General features: G+C 38.9%; 1 protein-coding gene across 11 annotated transcripts in view; it reads left to right on the top strand.

The window, feature by feature from the left end:
• GRIP1 (glutamate receptor interacting protein 1) overlaps nt 1-26,352 on the top strand; it is a 621,865-nt gene that overhangs the window by 434,002 nt on the left and 161,511 nt on the right. For 10 of the 11 annotated variants that reach the window (XM_081822020.1, XM_031025793.2, XM_031025792.2 and 7 more), the window contains exon 2: nt 4,219-4,299. The exons of the other annotated variant lie outside the window; for it this stretch is intronic. In XM_081822020.1, the coding sequence (XP_081678146.1) occupies nt 4,219-4,299 (81 nt within the window). The remainder of the gene's footprint in view (nt 1-4,218; nt 4,300-26,352) is intronic. 11 annotated transcript variants of the gene reach the window in all.

The raw sequence follows: 26,352 nt of genomic DNA, 5'->3' as shown, positions 1-26,352 counted from the left end.
GTTCTGGAGATATTATCTACTGATTCCTTTCCTTATTATTTGACCTATTTTTTTAAATTCATTTATGTAATTGGGTGGAACTTGAAAGCCTATTTAGTGTCTCCCTGATAAGATAAAGAAGTATTAACATGGATCTTATATTCAGTGAAACTCTTAAGACCCTTATTGAGGAACAGTGCATTGTATTGGCATTTATTTTAAATTTGCATCTTCCAAAAAGTGAAGTTAAAAGTATAGATTGGTTCTGTGGTACAATTTAAGTACGCTTCATTTTGGGCAAACAAATATGTGGAGGAAGGGGGAATGAGATTTATATAGACACAAAAGGAATTAGCTATGATTGCTCATTTTCATGGCCTTCTCCATAGGAATTAACTTATATTATGCAAGCTCTCTGCTGGAGTGGTGTCCAGACACTTACCTGTGTGATACAGAAGCATGCAACTAAGAACCTATCAAAGCTCATTGTTCACCCAAGAGGATATAGCATAAGGAGGAAAGAGCATGGGAATAAAAATAAAAGAAGATCAATCCAGACTCACTCTAGATGTGTGTTCATAAATTTACCTCTCTGGACTTTAAGTCCTGACTATAAAATGAAAGAGTGGTCTAAATCATTCCTTATAACCATGAAATTCTAATGATATATCAACTAATTTCCATTAAGGAACACATGAGAAAACCACAATAGAAGACTCCATAGCTCTCCATGACTTTATGCTCAAGGATTAAAATGTACCCCAGACATTCTTATCCTTTAGTATCCTACTATGGACCCATCAGCCACTGATATATTTAGTGTCTTTTCTCTGCTTCTACTTTCAAGCAAAGTTTGTGAATCAAGAGTTGACTTTGAGTAAATCACATCAAGAGTTCATGTCCATTCTGTGATGGGTAGCTTTTTATAAAAGGCCTATGATTCCTCCTAGCAGTTTAAAATAAACAGATATTCTTAGGAAAAGTTTATTTAGAAACAAATGTTAGCCATTTGTATGTCTTCTTGGGAGACATACAAATGGCCAACAGACATATGAAAAAAAATGCTCAACATCACTCAGCATCAGGGAAATACAAATCAAAACCACAATGAGATACTACGTCATACTGGTCAGAATAACTAAAATTAACAACTCAGAAAACAACAGGTGTTGGCAAGGATGTGGAGAAAGGGGAACCCTCTTACACTGTTGGTGGGAATGCAAACTGGTATAGCCAGTCTGGAAAACAGTCTGGAGGGGCACATGCACCCCAGGGTTTATAGCAGCCATGTCCACAATAGCCAAAATATGGAAAGAGCCCAGATGTCCATCACTAGATGAATGAATAAAGATCTGGTGTATATATACAATGGAATTTACTCAGCCATCAAAAAGAATGAAATCTTACCATTTGCAACAACATGGATGGAACTAGAGGGTATTATGCTAAGTGAAATAAGTCAGTCAGAGAAAGACAAATACCATACGATTTCACTCATATGTGAAATTTAGAAAACAAAACAGATGAACATAGGGGAAGGGAAGGAGAAATAAAATAAGATGAAAATCGAAAGGGAGGCAAACCGTAAGAGATGCTGAAGTCTAGGAAACAAACTGAGGGTTGCTGGAGGGGAGGTGGCTGGGGGATGGGGTAACTGGGTGATGGGCATTAAGGAGGGCACTTGATGTAATGAACACTGGGTGTTATATGCCACTGATGAATCACTAAATTCTACCTCTGACACGTATAAAAACACACACATAAATGTTCAATGGTGCCATACTGCTGTGTTGCTGTGCTCCCCTTAAGTGTCATGATAAATGTTACCAGGATTCTGACTCACCTTTAGGAGTTATTGCTTTCAACCTGATTGACTTTGGCAAGCTATTTTTAGATAATATCAAAATTACTTCAGTCTGGAACTTTGACCAATACAACTTTTGGCTTCTAGATTTTTGTTTATGCTCAGTAAGGACACTCTTAATACTCGGAGTGGGGGTGGGAGCTGGGGAATGGATATGTAGAGGCTGGCCAGGTGATCAGCTCTAATGTGGTTTCAACCTTATAAGGATGTGCATTACTAGACTATCTCAGCTCTAAATCAAGGAAACTGTTTTCAAATATAAGTGAGAAAACAATTTTACCAAGGTTGACTACTTGTATTGCAAAGTGGTAAATTTCTAAAAAAAAAAAAAAGCTCCTCAAAATAGAGCATTGAGTGCAAAAATCCCCCAGAGCCTCCTGGACAAATCTCTTATTGCCCTTTAAGAAAATCCAATGCTGGATTCAACCCAAGACTTTAATTGGCTGGACTCTTGACAAACTGAAAACTGAGGAAAGCCTTTAGGCTTCCAAGATGCTGTCCCTAAAACTGGTTGTTATGATCTATATCTCCTTGGCTCAGTGCTCTGGACTCATACAGTTTCAAAGTTTTGGATTATGAAAGAAAATATATTTTTAATTGGTTTTATAAAGAATCCAGATTTTCACATAGAGTAAGTTTGTTTTAATAGGTGCTGTATAAAGCATATTGCCTGGTTATTAAATCAGTACTGTGAGAAAAGCACTCATATACTCAAGTGGAAGTGGTGGGGCAAATAGAGACTTTTGTAGTGCAATGCTTACATTTTGTGTTGTGGTTTCTGATAATACTCAACATTGCATTTGCAAGGAGAAGAGTCAAGGATCCAGGATACTGTATCATAAGCAAAAATGATCCTGTTGATTGTATTGGTATCTGAAAATTGGTAGATTACATTTAAGATTGGAAGAACCTAAAGAATTGTCTGACAAATGGGATATAAACATGAAACAGCGTGATTTCCATTTTTTAAGTTAATTACAGCCTACAGCAGTGTTAATCTTTCCTTTTTGTCATTGCTTATAAAGGCCTTGTTAGTTTTATGAAGAAATCGTGAATCATTTCAACCAGAAGTACATCCTAGAACAGAATCGAGTTCCTCAATTTTGAAACACAGACTACTTATTTGGGAGAATTAATGTTTTCAGATGATAAAGCCTACTTGAAGAATTAAATCACTGTAATATTTAATAGTTTACAATGTACAATATGGTTCTTTTTAATCATTTAATGATTTCCTATTACAACAATAACCACAACAAACCTATCTTACAGTGTGACCAGAAGTACCATTTGGATCATCTAGCTTGACTAGATTTGCTAGATAACTATTTTACATTATGTCTACTCAGGCCGTATACATCTTATTCTTGAATATGTTGAAGGTTGTCACTCAGACATCTCTTATCTTATACAAATGCCCCATGCAAACTGGGAAGAATTCTTCCTTTCTTTTTTAACCCTAATATTTGCCATCCTAGATCATTATTCCTGTATTCCAAGCCAGAATAAATCCTTTTCTGTATTTAAATATAAGTCATTTTACTTAGATTTTCATGGATCCATCACCTCTATGATCTCGTCACTTAGTGTTTTGTTCGTTCAGCTTCTTGCCTAATTGTCACAGATATGCTGAGCTTTAGCCTTCTGTGTTTTCAGTTGTTCTCTTCATGGTTCTGTAGGTTATTTTTATCTCTTTCTCAAAGAGGTTGGATCAGTCCATTGCAATATACATCTTCTTTTGCCAAACCATCATTCCTTCCCTGTTCTCAACATAACTTCTCTGGTCTTACTCTAAATGTCCCTGTCCCTCCATTTTGCTCTGGATGCCATTTCTCACTTCCAAGAGGAACCTACTAATTCTGTGTGTCTTTATTTTCCTGCAATACTAATGCTCTGTCATCTGCTTGTAATGCTCTGTCATCTGAAATATAACATTTCTTTTCATTTCCTTTGTTCTTCGAGCTGATTATTCTTAGTGCCCACTGAGCCATTTTATTCCTTTTTTCTCTTCCTCTTAGTGATATTCACTGATACTTATTTATAAATGAATCTAGGTGAAAGACAATTTGTACACTATATTTGCATAGTTCTTATCCTTTTATGCCTTCATGTACACTATAGCTTGATCCTGACACTCCTAAGAGGTAGATGAGAAAGTATCTCCCTCTTCTATAGGTGAGAAAACGAATGTTCAGAACATTTTAAATGGCTTGTCTCACAGCTAAGTCAAGGTTAAGACTCAGATCTCCCGACTCTTTCTCCTGTCCCGTACCATATCACCTCTCTCTGGCAGAAGGATTGCAATCCATTAAAAGATCTTCACTACATTAGAAACTGGATGGAAATTAACCAAACGCTTCATTGTACCTTTGCAGATGAGAGCCCCTACACTAAATCCGCCAGCCAGACAAAGCCGCCTGATGGAGCGTTGGCTGTGAGGAGACAGAGCATCCCAGGTTAGACCAGACTGTTGGATTTTTCAGCTGTTTTACTTTTGAACCCTGTTATTTGGTGATCCTAAATAGTTCCAACTTGGTAATAAAAATCAATGCAATTTCATAGGGTGTAGACTGCATTCTACACAACTTGTTCAAAGGATATTCAAAACAGCTAGACTTGGAAAAGCTTGCCACCTTGTGAGAAATCATCTTATGTGCAAATCCTTTGTAAAATGACTTGAAGTTATGTCAGCTCTCACTCATTTGCTTACTCTCTTCTCTGTTTCCAGGGGGTGACTTCCACAGCAGCATCTATTTCTTTACTGAGACATACAAGGCAGAACAAAGGGGTTCGAAATTGCTGTGGCAGAACATATATTTGCTGAATAACAAATTGGTCCTTTCTTCTTAGCTCTTTGAACATGGATTTACTTCCACTGGGCAACTCTTGTAAAATTCTGGGGCTTTGTCTCTTTAGGAAGCTGTGATTAGGATTCTTTACTGCAGTAAGTGATACCTGTTTTTTAAACAAAATATTTTGGACAAATATCTTAAAATGCCTTTACTCCAAAACTTCAATATTTTCAAGTTTTGAGTTTGAGAATGACACAAAAGTTCTAAAGGAGGAGAAAAATTCAAAATACTATGCAAGCTTGATGTAAACTGGTTAATCCATGGAAAAGCTCTCATGGAAGCAACTGTACTTAAGAGAAGGGTTAAAACCATTAATACATTTAGACATTTATCAAAAATAATGTCTTTATATATTTTATACGAGTAAATTGAGTACCACTAAACCTTTGCTATGGGATTTTAGAGCATAGTAGTGTAACAATTCAGGAGAAATAAAGCAGTGTTTCCAACATTAAATTGAATGGTTTGGCAAAGTCTGTCAGTGAAAAGGGGATTTTTTTCTATTTGAATAAGAGCAATATGAGTCCAGTTTCTGAGCAACCCTGCTAATGATTATTATTTACTTTTATAAGAATGACATGTGGTTATTTTTATTCTTATTCTGAAGGCTTGGATTCATTATGAAAGTTCATGGCTTATAAAGAGGCTGTAAATATGTTATACATCCTTGTTTGTGTGCTTTGAAGATTCTAAAGTAATTTGAATTCTATAATTGGATGGCATCACCCAGTGCTGAGATTTCTTCTATTCCATTCTATAAAACATCATTCTTAATGCTAGTCACATTTAGAAAAACTACTGTAGTCAGCTGTGGGCTGTGTTCTCTACTTTCTTCTTGTCAGCAGTAAGGAAGTACCCAAAGTTTGAAGTTCAGGAACGCCAGTTATCCATCAATTCCTTCCTGGCTTCTCTGCATTACCTGGTATGCACTACTCCTCTGTTGGAAAGAGTGAAGAGACTTCCTAACGTCCTTACCACTTTATGTGATGTTGAACAAAAGCACTGACTATAATCTTGTTTTCTTTTCATGGGTTCTCTAGTGTTACTAAATTATATCACGTTTGAGGGCTAAACTTTTCCCTAAGATCATTAAGTAGTTTTGTTTTTTTTTTTACTTTTTTTTTTATTCATGAGAGACAGAGCAAGAGAGAAAGGCAGAGGGAGAAGCACGGTCCCAAGGAGCAGGGAGCCCGATTCGGGACTCGATCCCAGGACCCTGAGATCATGACCTGAGCCGAAGGCAGACGCTCAACCGTCTGAGCCACCCAGGCGCCCATCGTTAAGTAGTTTTTTAAGTTACGTGCTAGGTACACAGAAGTCGTTCATCATAATCCTTAGTTCATGACACACAGTGATTGTTCATTACAGAAATTTTTCCTTTGGTCCTCCTTATATCAGTTTAATAGAATCAATTTATTTAGAATCACAAACCTTTTTTGTAGGCTTCATAGCTTATTTCTTTAGGGTTTAAACATGGACAAACACCTTTCAGTTCATCTCTAATGAGGTGGCATCCAGAAGGGTTCAGGGTCTTGAAAATCCTCTTATTAAGAACAGTCCAAGAAAAAAGACTTCACCAGCCAGAGGGCTAAGAAACCAAAGTGGTTAATAGCTGATTATTACTTACTATATCATAAGGAGAAAATTAAGGAACCTCTTAGAAACTGCTTCCCGACTGACTTCTAACACTTGAAGTTCTGAACCTTTACTTACTTGACTTTACTGTCTTACTTAAAAGTACCTATTAATTCTTGTTCTGACAAAAAAAGGGGGGGTGTCCTCCCTTGATCTATGGCCAACAAGTCACTTAAGGAGAGATCTAACCCAGCATCCAGAAGTCTTGACCCGTCACTTACTGTGTTTACTACCTTTACCCCTACCAAGTCCATGAGAAAGAAATGCACAGAGGAAGAGTCTGGGAAAATGCACACTCTTTATTAATTGTGGAAGCTTTAGCTGAAAAATCCTGAAATGTTCTCCTGTTGAACTCCATTGGACCACATGGAGCCATAAGAGCAAAATGCAAGTTTGCAGCCTTTGTTCTTTCTCCTGTGCTCCCCTCCCAATCTTACCCTCCTCAAAGGTGTTTTCCCGCCTTGGTAGCAAGGAAAGTTGTGTCTAGAGAAAAATGCAACAACGAATTGAAAGAAGGCCTAAACAGGTCTTTCTTGGTTAATCTAGCAGACCATGGATCTTCTTGGTGAAAAGATAACTCTCAGGGCAGATGCAGCCCTACAGCCATTTTGCTGCCCCAGATACCATAAGCAAACACAAGGAAGCTGGAATCTTAAAGGAGCTATGGTTTTCCTCACATCTACCCCCAAACTCCACTCTCAACAATCCAACAGTGCTGACTGAATTTGATCATTCGTGTTAGCGCTTTCTCTGATGGAAGGAGTGAGAGTGTAGTGGAGGAAGAGTGTAAGGTAGTGGAAGGCATATTAAGCTTCTCGATCCAAGTTTTATGAAAGCTTAGTTCTTTGAAACTTATTCTACAAATGTAGACCTGGTGCTCCCTGGAATAAATAGTTACACACGTACACATAGGCAAGATTTCTTAACATGGGTTCCAATATTTTCATGGCATAACAAGGAGCAACTTGTAATAATTCTGTCCCAAAGAGGTAACCTTGAATGTTAACAGAGATATAATTTGCTTTTCATTCGTATCAAGACCCACATACCCTGTCTAAACTCAGAATTACTGCAGCAATTATTTTATACTCAAAAGTCAAATATGTGTCTTTTCTTAAGTGACAATTCTAACTGTAAATCCTTTCATCCTCCTCCTTTACTCTTCTCAAAAAAGGGAATGGATTAAACATCTCTTAGGAGCGAAATACATTTGCTTTGGATAAAGAGGAAATGCATTATTCATGTTATTTGGAAATTGGTCATTTTAATCATGTCTCTTATGACACTAAATGTGCAGGAAAAAAGATTCTTTAGCCTTTCATAAAGTTTTGTAAAATTTTAATAATGATGATAGTAAAAAAATGACATGAGTGTCTCTACAACACTGAAGTTTAAATATAGATTAAAGACCTGTTAAGTCTGTTAAAAAATATTGAGGAGTCATATTTTCAATCTCTTTTCTGCCCATTTTTTTAATCAAAGAGAAGATGATTTCCAAGTACAAAGATATTTTGAAGTAACAGATTCTACCACACATCTATGTTTATTAAAAAGAATCTCTTGATCTGTTCCCGTTTATTTGACAGATTACTGGTGAACTGAAATTTGACCACTTGAAGGGTTTGTCCAAATTATTAGAGGAAATCTCTACTGACTCCTAGTTTAACACATTTTGCAATAATTTGTTGCATTACCAACTTAGAGATAGATGAAGGATTTAATTATGTCTGTCTAATATTAAAGAAGGGAAAAGATAGGCTACTACTGTAGACCTCAAGGCCTAGAGTTCATGTATTATTTATTTGACATGCTTCCTCTTTCCAAGTAGGATAGCTTTCTTTGATTATGCTACCCTTGACAAAGATTTCTGGGCAATTCACAAATGCAAGAAGACATCAAGCATTCACATCTATTGTATTTCCAAACTTTGGTGCCCCAGGAAAATTATCTTAACTCTAGCCAGAGTGAGCTACAAAAGTTTGTGTGAGATTTTTTTTCCTCCTAGAATATAAAAAAAGACACATCAATTTGGCCATAATGGAATGAAGTCTGTATCAGTCATTCTTCCTTCTCACATTTGGATTATTTGCTGGGGGAGTAAAAATATGGAGCTGAGTCTGAAATGTCCATTAGCCTAAGGTGTACACACCCAGGCTGTTTAGAATACATCCAGGAAGGGTCAATACCTATGGAAAAATCAGTCTGGAAAATACTTGAATTAAGGAGGAAGGTTCTGCCTTCTCTGTCCAGCATTTCCCAGTCTTCGTTAACACACAATTTGACACTACATTGGTCAACGTTCTCATTATTACGGCACATAGAGTGTGACATTTACACTAGGATTTTATAGCCATAAGATTGTTCAGGTGTGTGAAGGGCATGTACTCTGGTTTGGGGCTGGTTCTCCTTTCTTCTGCATGGTTCCACCGTTGAGTTCCTCCAAACAATGAGCGAGTCCTACTGATGGCAAACTAAGGTCAGTGGAATGAAGCACGGATGAAATGTCATACAAAGAAGGCACTGCACAACGTACACGTGTATCAAGTCACCACATTGTTCACTTAAAGTATCTTATGGTTTTATCAATTGCATCTCAATAAAGCTGGGGAAAAAGAGGTAAAGGACCATTATATTTCCAATGTACTCTCAAATGATTTAGAAAAGAAAATTTGATGTGTGTGTGTGTGTATGAAGGAGTGCTGCATAGTGTTCCTACAAGTTTTATAATTTTCAACTTATTTCAAAGATTAAAAGTCCAAAAAAAAAAAAAAAAAGAATGGAGCCGTGATGCACCAATGCTTCCCAAAGATACTGAGTCCAACTCAGCTATTAGGGAGGGTGGGACCCACGCGGGAAAATAGCAAAAGACAAGCAGCTTTGCTACTCAGTCAGGCTGTCCCTGCATCCTCAAAAGCAAGCAGTGGGCCAAGGTCAGGACAAGGGGACTCAGGTCTGGTAGGTGCCTTCCCAGAACCCCTCACAGTCAGCATTAAGAACACAACATAGCAGTGTTTACCAGCATTCTGATTATTGAATATTTAAGAAATGAGCAAAACTAAACCACATCTTTAGTGAGAAATTTCTCCAATGCTAAAGCCAAGACTATTGGTAGCTGCATAGATATCTGAGATTCTGTCCCTACCCCTACCTGTTTGTTCTGTCCATAGTGCTATATCTATCACTCTCTGAAATTAACGCATCAGTTTATTGTTTTTTTTCTTTCTCATTCCCTCCAATGTAAGCTCCTGGAGGGCAGTTACCGTCCATGTCTTGTTCCCGAGTGTGTGTCCAGTGCATAGAACAGTGCTAGGCAACTGGTCGGTATTCAGTCAGTACGTGTGGAATGAAAGAGCAGGTGCAAAGCAACAGGCAGCTTTGCTCTAGGCAGAGGCCGTTACCTTATGACTAGTATACTTTCTTACAAAGCAAGTGTTAACAGTCTCTGTTTGCCATGTATTTTCTGACTTGTGGAATGCTGTGCAGCAGCTGTTCACCTGGGGCTTAAGGCTGCACCAAATATGACATTTCTAAGGAAATCATCTGCTGCCCAAGACTAATGAGTGAAATATAGGTCAGCTAGAAGCTAGAGAATTTTAAAGGCCACAGGTCTCCCTCCAGCCTTATCTGTTTCCATTTGAGCAGAAGATGTCTGTGCAGTCCTAGAACACTGCACAATGCGGAAGGCGGGAGCAGAATTTAACAATAAAATTGACAAGATGAGAGTGAGTCATTCAAGTGTTCTGCTATAGGAAAAAAGGCTAAAACATACGTGAAAATAACCAGAGTCTATAAATAGACTGATGCAAGGCAGAACTTATTACTTATCATGGCAGGTGCACATTAAAGATTTCCCCCCGGAGAACTGATCCATTTTGCTGTGTGGCTGGTCGTACATACTGAGCTCTCCAATAACACTGGGCAAGACGAGCCAGCTTGATTTGTGTGTTCAGTGCTGCCACTCTCATTAGCAATTCAGAAAAATGACAGTCTGTTATGTTTGAACTTCTCTCACACCTTAGTAAACATGGCTGAAATGTAATAAAGTGGTGCATATGCAGCAAACAGTTTTTAAACAATAATTCTCCTAGCATGCCATTTAGGGGGGAATTATTTGTAGTGAATTAGTACTGTGCCTCGGTATCTCCTGAGTGGTGGCATTTGGTCAATATCATGCTCCGGATGCACATAGTAATCAGACGGAGGGACTGTGATGGCCAGCACAGCCTCCCAGCGTCTGAAGACCATTTTACAAGGAGGCTCAAGGATATGTGGACAAGAACCATAAGGAGAAATCCTTTTCCCTCTGTGACTTTTGCACTGAAGAAAAATTAATTCTCCCAGTTTCCAAGTTAGGGAGACCTTCAATCAGGGTTTTTAAAATCAAGTGACTTTAGAGAATTAGGCTGGGTGAAAGTTGTATTGATTTGCGCTAGGGAAAGTGAAGAACCATCTTACATAATTTACTGTAGAATAGAGCAGTTGGGCCCATCAATATTCTCTTTTGTGTGTGTGTGTGCAAAAAAAAAGTTTTTTTATTATTAACATAATGTATTATTTGTTTCAGGGGTACAGGTCTGTGATTCATCAGTCTTACACAATTCACAGCGCTCACCATAGCACATAACCTCCCCAGTGTCCATCACCCAGCCACGCCATCCCTCCCACCCCCCTCAACTCCAGCAACCCTCAATATTCTCTTATTACATGACTTGGAATAGCTTCCCAAGTTTCTCTCACTCACACGTCATCCTCATAATGTTGGCTATGTATCTGTGTTCTACCTATACTATAATTAATGTGGTTTTCAGTAAATTTAAATTGATTCACTTTTTTCTTTGCTTTATCCAAACCTTTGTTATCTGTGCTTTGATATACTAATTATATTTTCTAACATAAATTTTTAAAATTTCTAACCCTGAAATTTTTTTAAAGGCTATGTGTCCTCTCAGATACATCCGTTAATGTTTATATACACCATACTTCAGGAAGCACTGGCTTGGAATGAGATTCTTCTCAGAAGAAATGACTTCAAGAATCCCAGTGCTGTGTACTTTGTTCGTATGTTGCTAAGTAGTTGTAGATTCATAGTGCAGACATGGGTCATTTGAATGGGAGTAGAAGGCACTTAGGGCTTTTGCTATAAAATGAGAAAGAAATACTGAAAAAGAAAGAAGAGGTTGAACAATATTAATCCAGAGCTTAGGGATAGACAAGAATGCATTGATCATAAGAGTAACCTAATCTAGAAAGAAAAAGTGAGGGAAGCTACAGATAATTATAAAAATACTAATCGCCATTCATTTCATGCTATGCTTCAAGTACTGGACTAACCATGTTGATAAATATTGTTTTTTTCTTCCTTAAAACTCCTTCAGGAAGTAAGTTTGCTTTATTCTTCTCCAACAGATGAGCAAACCTAAATTTGGAGAGCTTAAATAACTTGCCCACAGTCACAGGGCCTGAAAAATAGTGGAGCTTGGGCAAACCCTAGATAAAAATCAAGTTCAGCCAGAATCCTGAGCAGCGCATAAAAGGAGAAGGTGGTGGAGACAATCCTTAATGAGTAAGAGGTATAAAGACTTTGACTTCTACAGACCACCTGAACCTGTGCTCAGAAGTATACAGAAAATGTAGGGAATCCATCTCAATCATAACTGACTGGCGCCCTTCATTGGGGTGGGTCAGTGAGTGAAGGCTGAAGTCAGGGTTATCATACCATGATTTCTCTAAGTAACAAAGGCCTAGGAGAAGCTGAGGAGGAAAACCGGCCATGCTTCAGGCTGTGCTATAATTTCTTCTATACATTTGTGATTTTCAGGGCTTCCAATTCAAAGGAAAAAAATTAAAATTGGCCAAGCAGACTTGTAAATACTTGTTCTTAAACTGGTAACACCGTAATTCTATACTTCATGTTTCCCTTTTAAAACCTTAGAATAATACAGAGCTTTAGGATAACATTGAATAAATAGAATCAATCACTTTGTTCTGCAGAGCATTTAACCTTGCAAAGAGGCTTCTAAAATCAGTTCATATGTATCCCCCATTATCAGATTAAATGAGTAAAGACTGACTCCAGGCAATGTACACACTCTCTCTCTCTCTATATATATATATATACATATATATATACACATGTATGTGTATAATTAAACATTTTTAAAATTAAACATTCTTATACATTCCTAAAGCCTATTACTGAATTAGGTGTTAAACTGATGTTACAAGACTTCTGCATCATAATTGGGAGAAAATACTTTACAGCACCTGCCAAATCTCTTTTTCTTTTTAGGAGTTTGATTTGCACCTCTGGTGCTTTCCTATTTTCTGCATAGAATGTAAACTGTTTGCACATCGATTCCATGCCTTTTACCCTTGCATACTTGGCTGCATTGCTTTTATTTTTTCTCCAGCCAAGCTTTTATTTGCTCCCTAAATCCATTAAATTAACATGATCTCCCTTTTTTTTATTCTGAGTTTTTATCAACACTGACCCTTATACAGTCATTCAACATTTAATTATGCAACAACTTCTTGGGCACCTACTATGTGCCTATTACTACTCCAGGTACTAGGAATATCCTACAAGCCTCTGTCTTCCTGGAGTTGGCCTGCTAGTGGAGGAGATATATACATTCAACAAGTGCCTAACATAAGGTCAGACTTGCTAAGTACAGTAGTGTGGAATAAACTAGTATAAGGGGTAGAAAGTAGTGGGTGCAGAAAGACAGGGGCTCTGGGTTTGCAAGGAAAGTCAAGGATGGCCTTTGGGAGGAAATAGCATTTGAGGGAGCCTAAAATGAGGGGTAAACCGTATAATGTTCTGGAGGAAGTGGAGTATAGACCAAAAGAATAGCAAGTGCAAAGGCCCTGAGGTCAGAACAAGTTTGGCTTGTTAAATAAACTTAGAGAAGACCAGCATTGCCAGAAAGAGAGAAGCAAGACTGAGAGTGGTAATAAATGAGGTCAGGGGATGCCTAGCTGATTCAGTCGGTAGAGAATACAACTCTTGATCTCAAAGTTGTAGGTTTGAGCCCCACATTGTAACTTAAAAGTGTAGAGATTATTTAAAAATAAAATCAGAAAGAAAGAAAGGGGTGGAGGGAGAGAGGGAGAGAAGGAGGGAGGGAGGGAGGGGGGAAGGAAGGAAGGAAGGAAGGAAGGAAGGAAGGAAGGAAGGAAGGAAGGAAGGAAGGGAGGGAGGGAAGAAGGAAGAAATGAGATTGTAGAGAGAGAGAGACAAAGGTGGTTCTGTAGAGCTTATAGCCAAGGTAAGAGTTTGGAATTTATTCTGAGTGTGACCCAAAGCCACTGCCACGGTTTAACAGTTGAGGTTTGATACAATTTTCTTTTTAAAATCTCTCTGGCTTCTATATGGAAAATAGACTGAAGGAGACAAGGGTGGAAACAGGAAGATCAGTTGCCATTGCAGAATTTCAGACAAGAAATGGTGGTGAGTTGGGATGCCTGGCTGGCTCAGTCAGTTAAGCATCTGCCTTCGGCTCGGGTCCTAGGATCAAGTCCTGAGTCGGACTCCTTGCTCATTGGGGAGCTTGCTTCTCCCTCTACCTGCCATTCCCACTACTTGTGCTCTCTCTCTCTCTCTCTAACACACACACACACACATGCACACACAAATAAGTAAATAAATAAATAAATCTTTTAAAAAGAGAGAGAGAAAAGAGAAATGGTGGTGAGTCAGGCTAGGATGATGAAGGTGCTGGTGGTGAAAAACGGTCAAATTTTGAATAAAGACCCCCAAGAACCTACTAAAAAATGAGATGTGGAATGTGAGAAGAAAAGAGGAGTCTAGGATGAGTCCATGGTTTTTGCTCATCACTGGATAAACAGAGGTGCCATTTACTGAGATAGAGAGCCACTGAAGAAGGCCTAGATCAGTGGTAGAGGGAGTAGGGAACTCAAAGGAGAAGCCAGTGGAGATACAAATTTTGGAGTCAGCAGCCATATGTACACCTCTGGGGATGAGTGAGATTGTTTAGGTGTGTGGATAGATTATGATGGGGTCCAAGGCCTGAGGCTGGAGCACACCAGCCTTCAGAGGTCAGCAGTGAAGGAAGTTTCAACAGGAGACATGAACAAAACAGATGCAGTAGGAGGAGAACTGGGAAAATGTACTATCCTGGAATCCAAGCTAAGAACCACATGTCACTGAGGAGGGAGAAAGAAATTGGGTCAAATATTAATGATAAGATGAATAAGATGAGGGCTGAGAATAAACCATAAGATTCCCTAAGAAGGGAGTTTTTAGTGACTCTGACTAGTCTCAATAACATGGTATGAGCAAAAGCCTGATCTGAGTGAATTGAGGTGAGAATAGTACTTAAGTAACAGAGGCAGAGAAGGTAGACAATTTTTTCAACCTCTCAAAAAAAAAAAAAACTATCAAGAGGAGTAGAAATATGAGACAATTGTTGGAGGTGACATGTGATCCTGGGAGTGAGGGACTCTTTTTTAAAAAAAATATGTAATTTGACTAACATAATATAATAAAAAATAATAATAATATGGGAGAGGTAACTGCGTTTGTGTACTCATATGGTTGATCCGGTGGAGTGGGGGAAATTGACACAGGAAGAAGAGGGGATAAAAGCACACAAAGTCTTTGAAGAGGCTAGAGGGAGACTATCCAGCATTCAGTGGATGTGTCAGCAGGAGGCAAGGCAAGCAGTCCAAGATAAAAAGGCAAACAGGTGGTAGATTTCCTGCTGAGAGGATGTGTGAGTGCTCTTCTGTGTGTGTGTGTGTGTGTGTGTGTGCGCGCGCGCGCATGCGTGCGTGTGTCCTCTTCTGAGTACTATTTTCTTAGTGAAATAGGAGGTGAGATCATTACAGAGAATAAGGTTGTGAAGGGAATGGTATAGGCTAGTAGAGAGAAGGTGTCATTTCAAAGGCTGGGAGAGTGATTTCCTAGGGCAACTTCCAAGGATTAGCATGCAAACCTGTAGATCTCTAACTAAATAGAACCCTCTTCTCTCTTACGAACCCTACCTCTTCAAATCAAAAAAGGATAAAATGAACTTACCCACCTAATGCTGATTCCCCATGTTGCCGCTTTCTATTCCATTTCCCCTGGGTGCTCTCTTCCAACTTCTCTCTTCCGTGGTCATTTCTTTTTATGAATACCCAGAATGTTATGTGTCTTTATTAAACTTTTGGGCAGTTTAGATCATCCTGTTTCAAGCTGCTCTGCAATTATTTTTCTGGATTCTAGACTTATCTCTAATTTGAGATTAGAGTCCCTTAAATTCAAGAAAATAAGTCTTTATTAAAATTTTCCCCCACAAAGTTTTGCCTACCAGCGTTCATAGCTCAGTGAAGTCCATGTTGGTTGTGTTAAAGACCACTTTCATCACTTACCTTAGAATCTGATCACTATTGTACATCAAACATTATAAGATAATGGGATGGAATGATGAGTACAACTCATAATACTCTTACTCTTTCTCTAATAAACACTTAAACCTACCACACTCACTTGCGTGTGCGCACGCGTGCTCACACATGGCACCTTTTTTTCTGTTTTCCTCTTTCAATATGGGAAACTCCACATCTAACTTCTTCTGCTTCAATATTTTTAGAGACAGGAAACTTACTACCTTGCAAGGTAGCCCCCGCTTTTTTTTATATCTCTACTTGTTAGGAACTATTCTTCATGCCAATGGATTGAAGTTTCCCACCTTATACCTCTACCCATTGGTTCTTCTGATTCTCCTGAATTTCCCCAAAGTAGGTTTTCCAAGTACTTTCATGCAGTGATCATCTCTTCCCCGAGTTGTTGTCATTGTTGTTGTTTAACCAGGTAAAGCATGTCCGTTCCTTCAACCCTGCCTTCTGTGACGTGTTTTCCACACCCTGGTAGTCTTTCTCAAGTTTGTTAATGCTCTTTACTGTGTGGCAGCCAAAAGTGAACCTTCCTCTAGCTGAAGAGAACACAGTGTGAGAAAACCATTTCCTTCCCCGACCTGGATGCTCTCTACTGGATTAATGCAGCTTTAGACTGTATTTTTAAATGAAATAGCGACATTGGTTTATATTAAACTGGCGCTCCGTGTGTCTTGTTCTCATGAACTGTTCCTAAGAGTTGGCCTTTGTGCCTGGAGCAGCAGTGCTCTGTGTACTGCTGGGCGACACAGGACCCTTCATTCAGTTGTGTGCACATTTACTTCAGTTGTATCCCGCTAGCAAAATCTGAGAAGAGGAGGGAGGGGTACTAACAATTGTTGGGCATCTATCATGCCCCAGTCTTATTTATCCAAAAGAGATAGTTAATTATCTCAATTTTACAGGGGAAGACATTAAGGCTTACAGAGGCTTGAGTGACTTGCCCAAGTTTGTGCAACAACAAAGCTGGCATTTGAGTTTAGAATCACCTTAATCCGGAGCTCCTCATCTTTCAGCTCTCAAATGCTTCAGCTCATCTTTGCAACATGGTAGAAATAGTCTCTATTCCTGCTCATCTCATGTATTTACCACTCTTCTTAGCAGTGAATTCACCACAGATTTGATAAGCATCTAACAGTGTTAAGAATTTTGGGCATAAGCAGTACCAAGGACCGAACTCTGAAGCACCCCACCGGGAACCTTGACCCTCTCCCTATGAACACTGATTTGCAGACTTTGGTTATCATCCTCAGTGAGGTTTAAAACCACGGGCTTTGAGTTCACAGTACTCTATTCTGTCCACAGGTTATCATGAGAGCTCTTTCTCAAAGCCCACTGAAAGACTCAAGTATGTATTTACATTATATTGTTTTTATATATAATGTTGATTTGTAGGCTTTATTCCTCAGTGGTGTAATAATCCTTTCTAAAATTTTGCCAGGACATGCCCTAATCCTAGAGATCTATGATTTCCAGAGCGCTTCATTGTAAAAATTGAGATGCTCACTTGTTCCTAGTCTTTTGGCATAGCTTTCATTTTTATCTTCATTTCATGTTCACATCTGTACATTCTTTTAATGCTGGGGGAGGTAATTTATCTGACTCTAGAAAGCTCCTTAAAATAGATTTTAAACAGCCAAGGAATTGTTGTAATATCACTTTACCTACTTTCAGCATAAGTTTTCTCATACATTAATTTTAAATTCTATCTTTTCTAGTTTAAGATCATTTTCCTTAGAAGCCACTAGAGATGTGCATCATTAGAATTGAGTAGCCCAGCATTTCACCATGCTAAAGGTAACATTAGTCCAGCTTCTACCAGCAGTAGACTTCTTCCCCATGTTCTTCTTCTGGCCTAGAGAACTTGAAAAAATTCTTCTAGTTGTCCTTAACACCTCCTATAGTTGAAAAAATTGTCCATATTCTAATAAAGCATATCCAAGAACTGTTCTTTCTAGAAGCCCACATGAAGGGGGTAGTATTTATGGTGGCAAGAACTCATCCTCTGCTCTCAGAAGCAAGAGATAAAGGGAAGAAAATATTAGGAGTTTGCAAAAAAAAAAATGAAATAGCAAATATTTAAATTATATCAAGGATACAGGAAAATAAGAACATATATTGTTGGCAGGAATATAAATTTCTTAGAAGACACATTGGTAGCATCAATCAAAATGTTTAAAAATGTATCCACTTTTCCCAACATTTCTGGGAATATATCCTATAGCAGTCCTCATCCTTGTGCACAAATATGTAACCTTAAGTTGCCTACTTATAAGATGTGGTAGTTTTTGAGAATCATCCCCATTCTATAAACGAATGCTTTGAAAAAAATATAAGTAGCCTCCCAACAACCACCGTCACCATCACTTGCTGCTTTTGAGATAGAGCATTATTAGCTTTGGAGGAGGGTGGCTCTGGGGATAGGAAGAGACCCCTCCCAACTCTGTTGCCTTAGTGTTGAAAAGTGGGAACTGAGAGGGCTTTCAGTCAGCCATGAGTGGACAGGTGGGGTGTGGTTGAAAATGGGCAGGACTGGAAATAAAATGTGCCAGCAAATCCATATATACAGAGATGTTCGTTGCTTATTAGTGAAGTAGCAGAAACAACCTGAAGTATCTATCAGATGAGGAATGATCACACAAATCATTCTAAGGAAGATTACAAAACTTCTAAAAGGTATGATGTAGACCTATAGGCCATGTCATGAAAAGATCTCCAAGGCATATGTGTTATATTGAAAAGAGCAAGTTATCATTGAGTTGTTTGATCCAATTTAGGTTAAATGTTAGTGTCTGAAAAGAGAATGGAAGTTTAGACACAAATTTTGACAGTGGCTTCCTCTGAGATGAGAGGAGGAATAGAGGGAGAGTGTGGAAGGGCACCCTCAACTCAGGCTTTGCTCATATACTTATGTATATTGAACCTTATGCTAAAGTGGGTAATTTTTTTAAGTACTATAATGACAAGAAGGAAAATTAGTGGATTAGAGCTACCTGGCAGAGCCATATCTCAATGCGCATACCAGACCCAACCCTACAGATGGAGACGAGAAGGACACATCTCTGCCAGCTGGCATTGCGGAGTCAACAACCTTATAATACTTCTACATGTGTCAGGAAGGTGATCTGCAAGGGAGAACAACACAAAGGTGAGGTTGCCACCATTCATGTAAGTAGGAGAAAATAGAAGATTTGAAACAAAAACAATCAGTGGTTTCAAATATTTTAAGTCATATAGAAAAGGGGGTCAATGTGTTCTCCATGATCCCAGAGGTATAACTGGAACTTGTATGTCAGAGGTCACCAACCAACATCATCCCATTAGATCAGGGAAGCCTCTAGATGCATTTCTTTGGCCAGCAAATACCATGAGACGGTGACTGTTGCTCTTCACTCTATTGCATGCCCACACCACACCCTACAGATCAGGTGGCACACAGCCTGTTTCATTCATTTATTACCTCTAATTAGTACCTGCATTTGGATTTTTGACCCCTGCTATAAGGGTAAGCTGCAGGAAGTCGGATTTGGAAACAACTTACGGTAGAATTTTGTCAGAAGTACAGAAAGGCGGTATACCTCACTGGTTAGGAAGGCTCTGGAGTTCGCCTGCCCTGTTTGAATTCCAGCCCTGCCACCTACTGCTGTGGGGACTTTGGCTGGTTGCTTAAGTGTCGTGCGTTGTATCAATTTTCCCGTTGTGTGAAATGGGAGCATAATGAAGTCTAAAGAAGTTAATGCATAGAGAGCATCTATATTGGTTTTCTATTGCAGTGTAACAATATTACCACAGACTTAACAGCTTAAAAATTTCTGTGGATCAGTAATCTAGGCACAGCTCCTCTGGTCTTCTTTTTAGGGTCTCACAAAGCTGCAATCAAGGTGTCAGCCAGGGCTGCAGTCTCATAAGACTTGACTGGGGAAGGATCTGCCTCCAAGTTCACACAGATTGTTGGCTGAATTCAGTTCAGAGTTTCAGTTTCTTGCTGGCTGTCAGCCAGATGCTGCCTTCAACCCCAACACGGTTGCCTGCTTCCTTAACCCCAACACGGTTGCCTGCTTCCTCAAAGCCCACAAGGGCAGGAAAGTCTCCAGCAAGATGAGCACTCCAGCCGTGTGTGCAAAATCACGTACATGTTATCACATACATCCCGGCACCTTTGCCATGTCCTGTTGGTTAGATACAAGTCATAGGTCACACCCACATTCAAGAAAAGGAGCAACACAAGGGCTCGTGATCAGGAGGAGTTAGGGATCATAGAGGACCGCACGAGAGTCTGTCTGCCACAGCATACTGAGTCAGTCTTAGTCCATATAAGGTGTTTAATAAATGTAGTTACTACTCATTGAAACTGAAGAAGACATAGGTAGCTTTCTGAGAATATTAGTTTCTCACACTGGGTATTCAGACAGGTGCTAGATGGTGTTTATAGGCACATAGTGAAGAAAACCAAATGAAAGTAGGTCTTGAACTTTAAGGTCGTCTGTAATATAATTCAGTCACCAGACAAGGTGAAGAACTGCCCTCCTCCTTCAGAGTCTCCTCCAGCATCTTCCTGGGTTCATTGCTGCTTTTCTTCTGACATGCTATCTTTTTCATTTTCACCTGACTTCATCTGTTAAAAAAAAAAGAGGGCGGGGGGAGACTACAGCATCCTATATAATTTTCTCTGGGAATTCTGAGTAGCTTTGGTCCCTCTTCTATAATCAAGCTTTGGGGATGGGGTGGGGAGGAAAGAAAGAAATATATTTTACCTTCACTAAGATTTGTAGAATCCCAAGCCCTATTTTCAGCTTCTCTCAAAACTCTAAGCAGATTTGTGTATACTGCACAATAAAGGCCATATAACATTACCGGGTGTTTCCCAGAAGAGGGAGAGATGATAGATTGGATTTCTGGGTTCTCGCTAGATCTTGCGGCTGACAAACAAGGGCTTTTACCTGTCTGATTCATTCCCCAGCTCAATCACATGCCTCTGCTATTTGTAGAGAAGGCTTGGTAAACATGAACTTCTGTGTGGTAGCCCAGCTTTGGAAGGGAAAGAATAAAGCAATTCCATTGTGATAGCACAGAATTCAGAAATGTGTTTTTTATGCCTGAGAAGTTACTGATTTAAGACATATCTAGCCTCGGATGTTGATTTCATTAGTGCATCTACCAGCCCTATTTCTGCACCTAGCCTCTGAAAAATGAAGTAACTGAAGAACCTGTATGTGCCACACATGCAAACATCAAAATACACCCTGAGTCATGCCCACACTGACTCCTGACCCTGTTGCGCTGGGGAGAGTAGATGGGAATGACTGAGGCACTCCACAGCCATGCTAGTAACTAAATATTAGAAGTACAATAACCATAAAGCATCCCTGTTATTTCCTTAATTTAAGCGATTTCCCAGGAGAGTGTTGAGGTGTTAATTGCTTCTGCGCTGCTTTAGTTGATAGATATGTCCTTTTTCACCTGGGTAAGAGAAGCAATTATTGTAATGCTCTCCTAGGCTTGGTGAGATATTCTTTAATGGATTTTAAAGGCGTTGGTAGGGCATTGTGCTTTTAAAAAGAAGCTGTCCTTTGCTATGTTCATACTTGATAACATGGGTGGGTATTGTATTCAGACCACATGATGAACCTGTTAAAGGAAAGTATGTAATGGGGATAAAAAAGAGAATAGTGATTTTTTTTTTCTAGGAAAAAATCCAGATTTCAGATATAAGAAAGATATGTTTGTATGTGTATATCTATATCACTGAGTTGAACAAAAATTAAAACAATAAAAAAGAGTAAGCCTTTTTTTTTTTTTTTAGATACTCAGCAGGGCATATTTCTCATGAATTTCAACACAAAGTTATTATTTTCTGGAACTGGTGTGGCCTTCCAAATGAGGATTTGACAGGTCACTAACTTAATACAAATCAGTAAATATTCTTTTATCTGCTGTGTGAAAGTGACTTTCACAATCCATTTGAACCACAATTTGTTCTAATGTTTCATATTTACATTCAAGAAGAAAAAGAAAAATAGTCTTTTTTTTATTAGAATTTGGAACTTTTTTTTAATAGTTTTTTTTTTTTTTAAGATTTTATTTATTTGACAGAGAGAGAGACAGCGAGAGCAGGAACACAAGCAGGGGGAGTGGGAGAGGGAGAAGCCGCTTCCTGCTGAGCAGGGAGCCTGATGCGGGGCTCTATCCCAGGACCCTGGGATCATGACCTGAGCCGAAGGCAGCTGCCTAACGGCTAAGCCACCCAGATGCCCCTTGGAACTTTTTTTTTTTATAAGTGTCACTTGGGCAAATTGTCAAGCCGAGAGAGCCCAAGTGAAGCAAAATGATGAACTGGAAAGAAGGTTGAATTTAGGATTAGAGTACCTGGTTTTAAGTTCTAGCAAATGATTTGCCTGATACAGTGTCCTTAGGCAAGTCATCTAACCTTGGAAACCTTCAGTGTTTTCATCCTTAAGATCCTGGGTTTCCATGAGAATCAAATGAGAAAATGCATGTGCCTCTCTTAAAGAAGCTCTATTCAGGTGTAAGGTGGGGTTACTAGAGGAATATCTAGGTTTTGTGGCACCTGAAGCTTTTACAATTGTGGGGGAGGCAGCTCTTCAAGAAAAGAACTCAAAAATACCTTTTTCAAATTGTACAAAACCATGTGACCATGTGAACATAATGAACCAATTGCAAATATTTTTCAAGCAGTTGTCTCGTAATTAGCCCCGGACTAGAACCCTTACCCTTTGTTTCACTAATTATTACTAATCATATTTGTTATGACTTTTAATTGTTTAGGACCTGTATTTCTTACTAGAATATAAATTCTTTGAGGGCAGGGGCTGAGTCTATCTTGTTTACTGCTAGATAGCAAAGTGCTGAGCATTTAGCAAATTATCAATAACTATTCAATGGAAAGATGGAGGGAGGGAGAGAGGGAGGGACAGAAAGGACTAAAACATTTCATATTCAGAGTGAAACTACAAAATAGTTGGGTAAGGTTGTGTTCCCTACGGTGATGGAAGTACTAATACAGAGGACTGAACAGAGAGGAAATCTCAATGACTCCGGTTTGTCTGTGCATTCCCTGCTGCTCACCCTAATGGGAAACTTTTACTTTGGGACAAGAATATAGTTGTTTCCCATGTGGGGCAGAAGAAAAGAGTCGGACCAGGAGAGGGGCTAGGAGAGAAGTCTCCTGTCCTTATCACGGTGGGGGGGGGGGTGGGAGTCAAAGGTAGAATGTGGGAGCTGTCCTTGATGTGGGCAGCACAGCCTCCTCCTGTTCTGAATTCCAGTGAGGTCTCAAGAGGGTTCCAATAAAACTCAAACTCACTGCAGCCTGCTGCCCGGCTTCTCCGTGGAGAGTTGACATGGTTCCCTTGATGCCTTGCCTTTTGGTTGTCTGCAGTGAGTACCCTATTAGTTTTCCATCTGTTCCTTTATTTGAAACAGATCAAGTCTCATAAAACAAGAGAAAGTCAAATAAATGCCTATGACATCTCTCACAACATGAGAGGGACTAGTTCACTGTCTTACTGTTACTCTGGTGGCTTGGAGTGTGCCTGGGGATGGCCTTATTTTTCAGCTCTTTTCTCAGTAGCATTTCATTACATTCTTGTGTCCGTTGTTTAGCAATTACTTTGTGATGAATCTGAACATCTATAGCATTCAGTTATATGAGGATGCAGTTTTCATGTACCCAAAACAGGTACAAAGTTCTGCATAACAAACTAATTTTTAAATTTCAGTTTCCTAATCTGTAAAATGGGAGTGTTATCCTCTTCACAGAGTTGTTCTAAAGGTTAAATATGATCGTGGATGTGAGAACATTTTGAAAAGTATTAACTGCTCTAAAAAAGGATGAATAATCTTAAAAGGTATCAGAATATTACCTTATTTTAATTTCTCTATTCAATCAGGCCGTCTACCTCCATGATGGACTCATGGGTACTTAGGTATCCATGGAAGGAGGAAGCCAAGCAAGCAGAGCTCTCAGTCTACTTTGCCCTGATTATTTAAGAAGTCTGATTTCTTACTGAAGTTTATCATCCACCCATTTCCTTTTCACGCGAATAAGACCCCAAGCATTGTCCTTCCAGTTATCTTTGAAGAAGCAGTGGTGCCTGAGCATCAGTTAGCCGTCCATCCTGGGAACTAGCTAAACTGCTTAACCCCCTGATGACTAGCTTCACCTGACATCTGTCTGTCCCAGTGTCTTCCTTCCCTCCCAGAGTGCTTCTTTCTTATCACCCCTTGGCTGAACAAGACCTATCTCTCATCCCTTTTGTTCAACTGGACTCCCAGACCAGACCATTGGATCATTCTAATCCAATCCTACACAGTAGCTCTGGCTTTTTATATCTAAATAGTTCTTCAACTTCAAACACTGGCCAAAAGGATATCCAGAAAGACATGCAAAAACCCAACAATATCTCATTAATCTGTCAAGCAATTTTTGATACCTCTATTTCTCCAATTATAAGATGGAAATGATAGTAATACCACAAGTAAATCACCTAAAGAATGAACTTAAACCTCTAACTACACATCTATAGGCTGCAGGAGACTTTCCCAGGACCACAGGTTGAACTGTTACTCTTCAGCCTCCCGGGCCATGCTGTGGACCAAACACACTTATTTGAAATTATTAGTATAAACATCTGTCCCTTAGACATGTAGAATGTGAGCTGCAAAAGGTAGAGGCAGTGATTATTGGTCGTTGAAATGCTAGAGCTCAAAAATATTTTTGAACCAAAATGGTCCACAGGTAGCTGTAAGAATGCAGTTAACTTCTCTAGGAAACCATTGAAGATCAAAATAATTTCAAAATTAGCTGTGCCAATTGTTTAAGATTAACTTGTAGAATCTAGTTTTCAATTGTGTCAACAACTTTGAAAATGTGATTGTAACCACCTACAAGTGAAAAGTCACAGATGGAGAGTTTTCCCAAAGAAAAATTGTCTGGGGCTCTTTTTTTTTTTTTAATTTAAAAAAAATTTTTTTTTTTAAGATTTTATTTATTTGTGAGAGAGACAATGAGAGACAGAGAGCATGAGAGGGAGGAGGGTCAGAGAGAGAAGCAGACTCCCCGCCAAGCAGGGAGCCCGATGCGGGACTCGATCCCGGGACTCCAGGATCATGACCTGAGCCGAAGGCAGTCGCTCAACCAACTGAGCCACCCAGGCACCCTGTCTGGGGCTCTTAAGACAAGTGTAATCACTGGATTCTCTGCATAGTGCCTTTTGCTGGTCCTTATGGATTTTCAGATATAAATATCTACAACACAGGCCATCCTGTTCAGGAAGAGGGGAAGTTTCACTGAGGTGAGTCACCTCCTGTTTCTGATATCTTGGATATGGTTTCATTTTGATTATTAAATGACCACATAGGAACATATGAATGATAGGTTTGGGCATTATTTACTATTTCATGACCCCTACCTGATATGTGAACAGATTATAAAATATCAGCCTAGCAGCAGATGTTCTTTGATTTTCACATTGCTCAAATCTGATGTGACTTAAGATCCTCATGGTTTCTTAAGTACAGGGATCTGGTCAAGAGTGCCCATGAATTCCCCTGAAATTATATACAAAACTCTGGGGAGGGAGCCCTTGGCTATCACTAGATTCTCAAAGGAATATATGACTTAACAAATGGTTAAATACCACTGCTAATTGTTTTGTCTTCTATTCATAACAATCAAAAACAGTAGAAGATTGGTAATCTGCATACCTGGAATATTTTAAGATCCTAGTAATAATAATAATAATAATAATAATAATAATAATAATACTATGACTAACATTTATATTGAATACTTAATATGTGGAAGGTGCTATAATAAATACAATAATAATTAATATATATTAATGTAATAAATATATATTATATCACGTGCCACAATATGTGGCATATTGTGCTATATGTGGCAACATGTGCTATAATAAATATAATAATAAATATATATTAATATAATAAATATATATTATACCATGTGCCACATACTATATGTGTGGCAGGTACTATAATAAGGTAACTTAATAAATTCCTTACAAGAATTTTATCAGTTAATTTTCATAAGACACTAAGGGTAGGTACTCTTATTACCCCTATTTTGGAGATAAGGAAACTAAGACCCAGAAAAATTAAATAATTTGTTAATAAGTTGTGACACTGGAAAACTTAATACCAAATTTTGACAATTAAATCATTGTTTTTGCCCACAGTGAATATCATACTCAATGGGGAAAAACTGAGAGCTTTTCCCCTAAGGTCAGGAACATGGCAGGGATGTCCACTATCACCACTGCTATTCAACATAGTATTAGAAGTCCTAGCCTCAGCAATCAGACAACAAAAAGAAGTAAAAGGCATCCAAATCAGCAAAGAAGAAGTCAAACTCTCACTCTTTGCAGATAATATGATACTTCATGTGGAAAACCCAAAAGACTCCACCCCAAAACTGCTAGAACTCATACAGGAATTCAGTAAAGTGGCAGGATATAAAATCAATGCACAGAAGTCAGTGGCATTCCTATACACCAACAACAAGACAGAAGAAAGAGAAATTAAGGAGTCGATCCCATTTACAATTGCACCCAAAACCATAAGATACCTAGGAATAAATCT

The sequence above is a fragment of the Leptonychotes weddellii genome, chromosome 5 (genome assembly GCF_054177405.1).
Source record: "Leptonychotes weddellii isolate Sample4059 chromosome 5, ASM5417740v2, whole genome shotgun sequence".
Lineage (NCBI taxonomy): Eukaryota > Metazoa > Chordata > Mammalia > Carnivora > Phocidae > Leptonychotes > Leptonychotes weddellii.
This window is presented reverse-complemented; position numbering and strand designations above follow the sequence as displayed.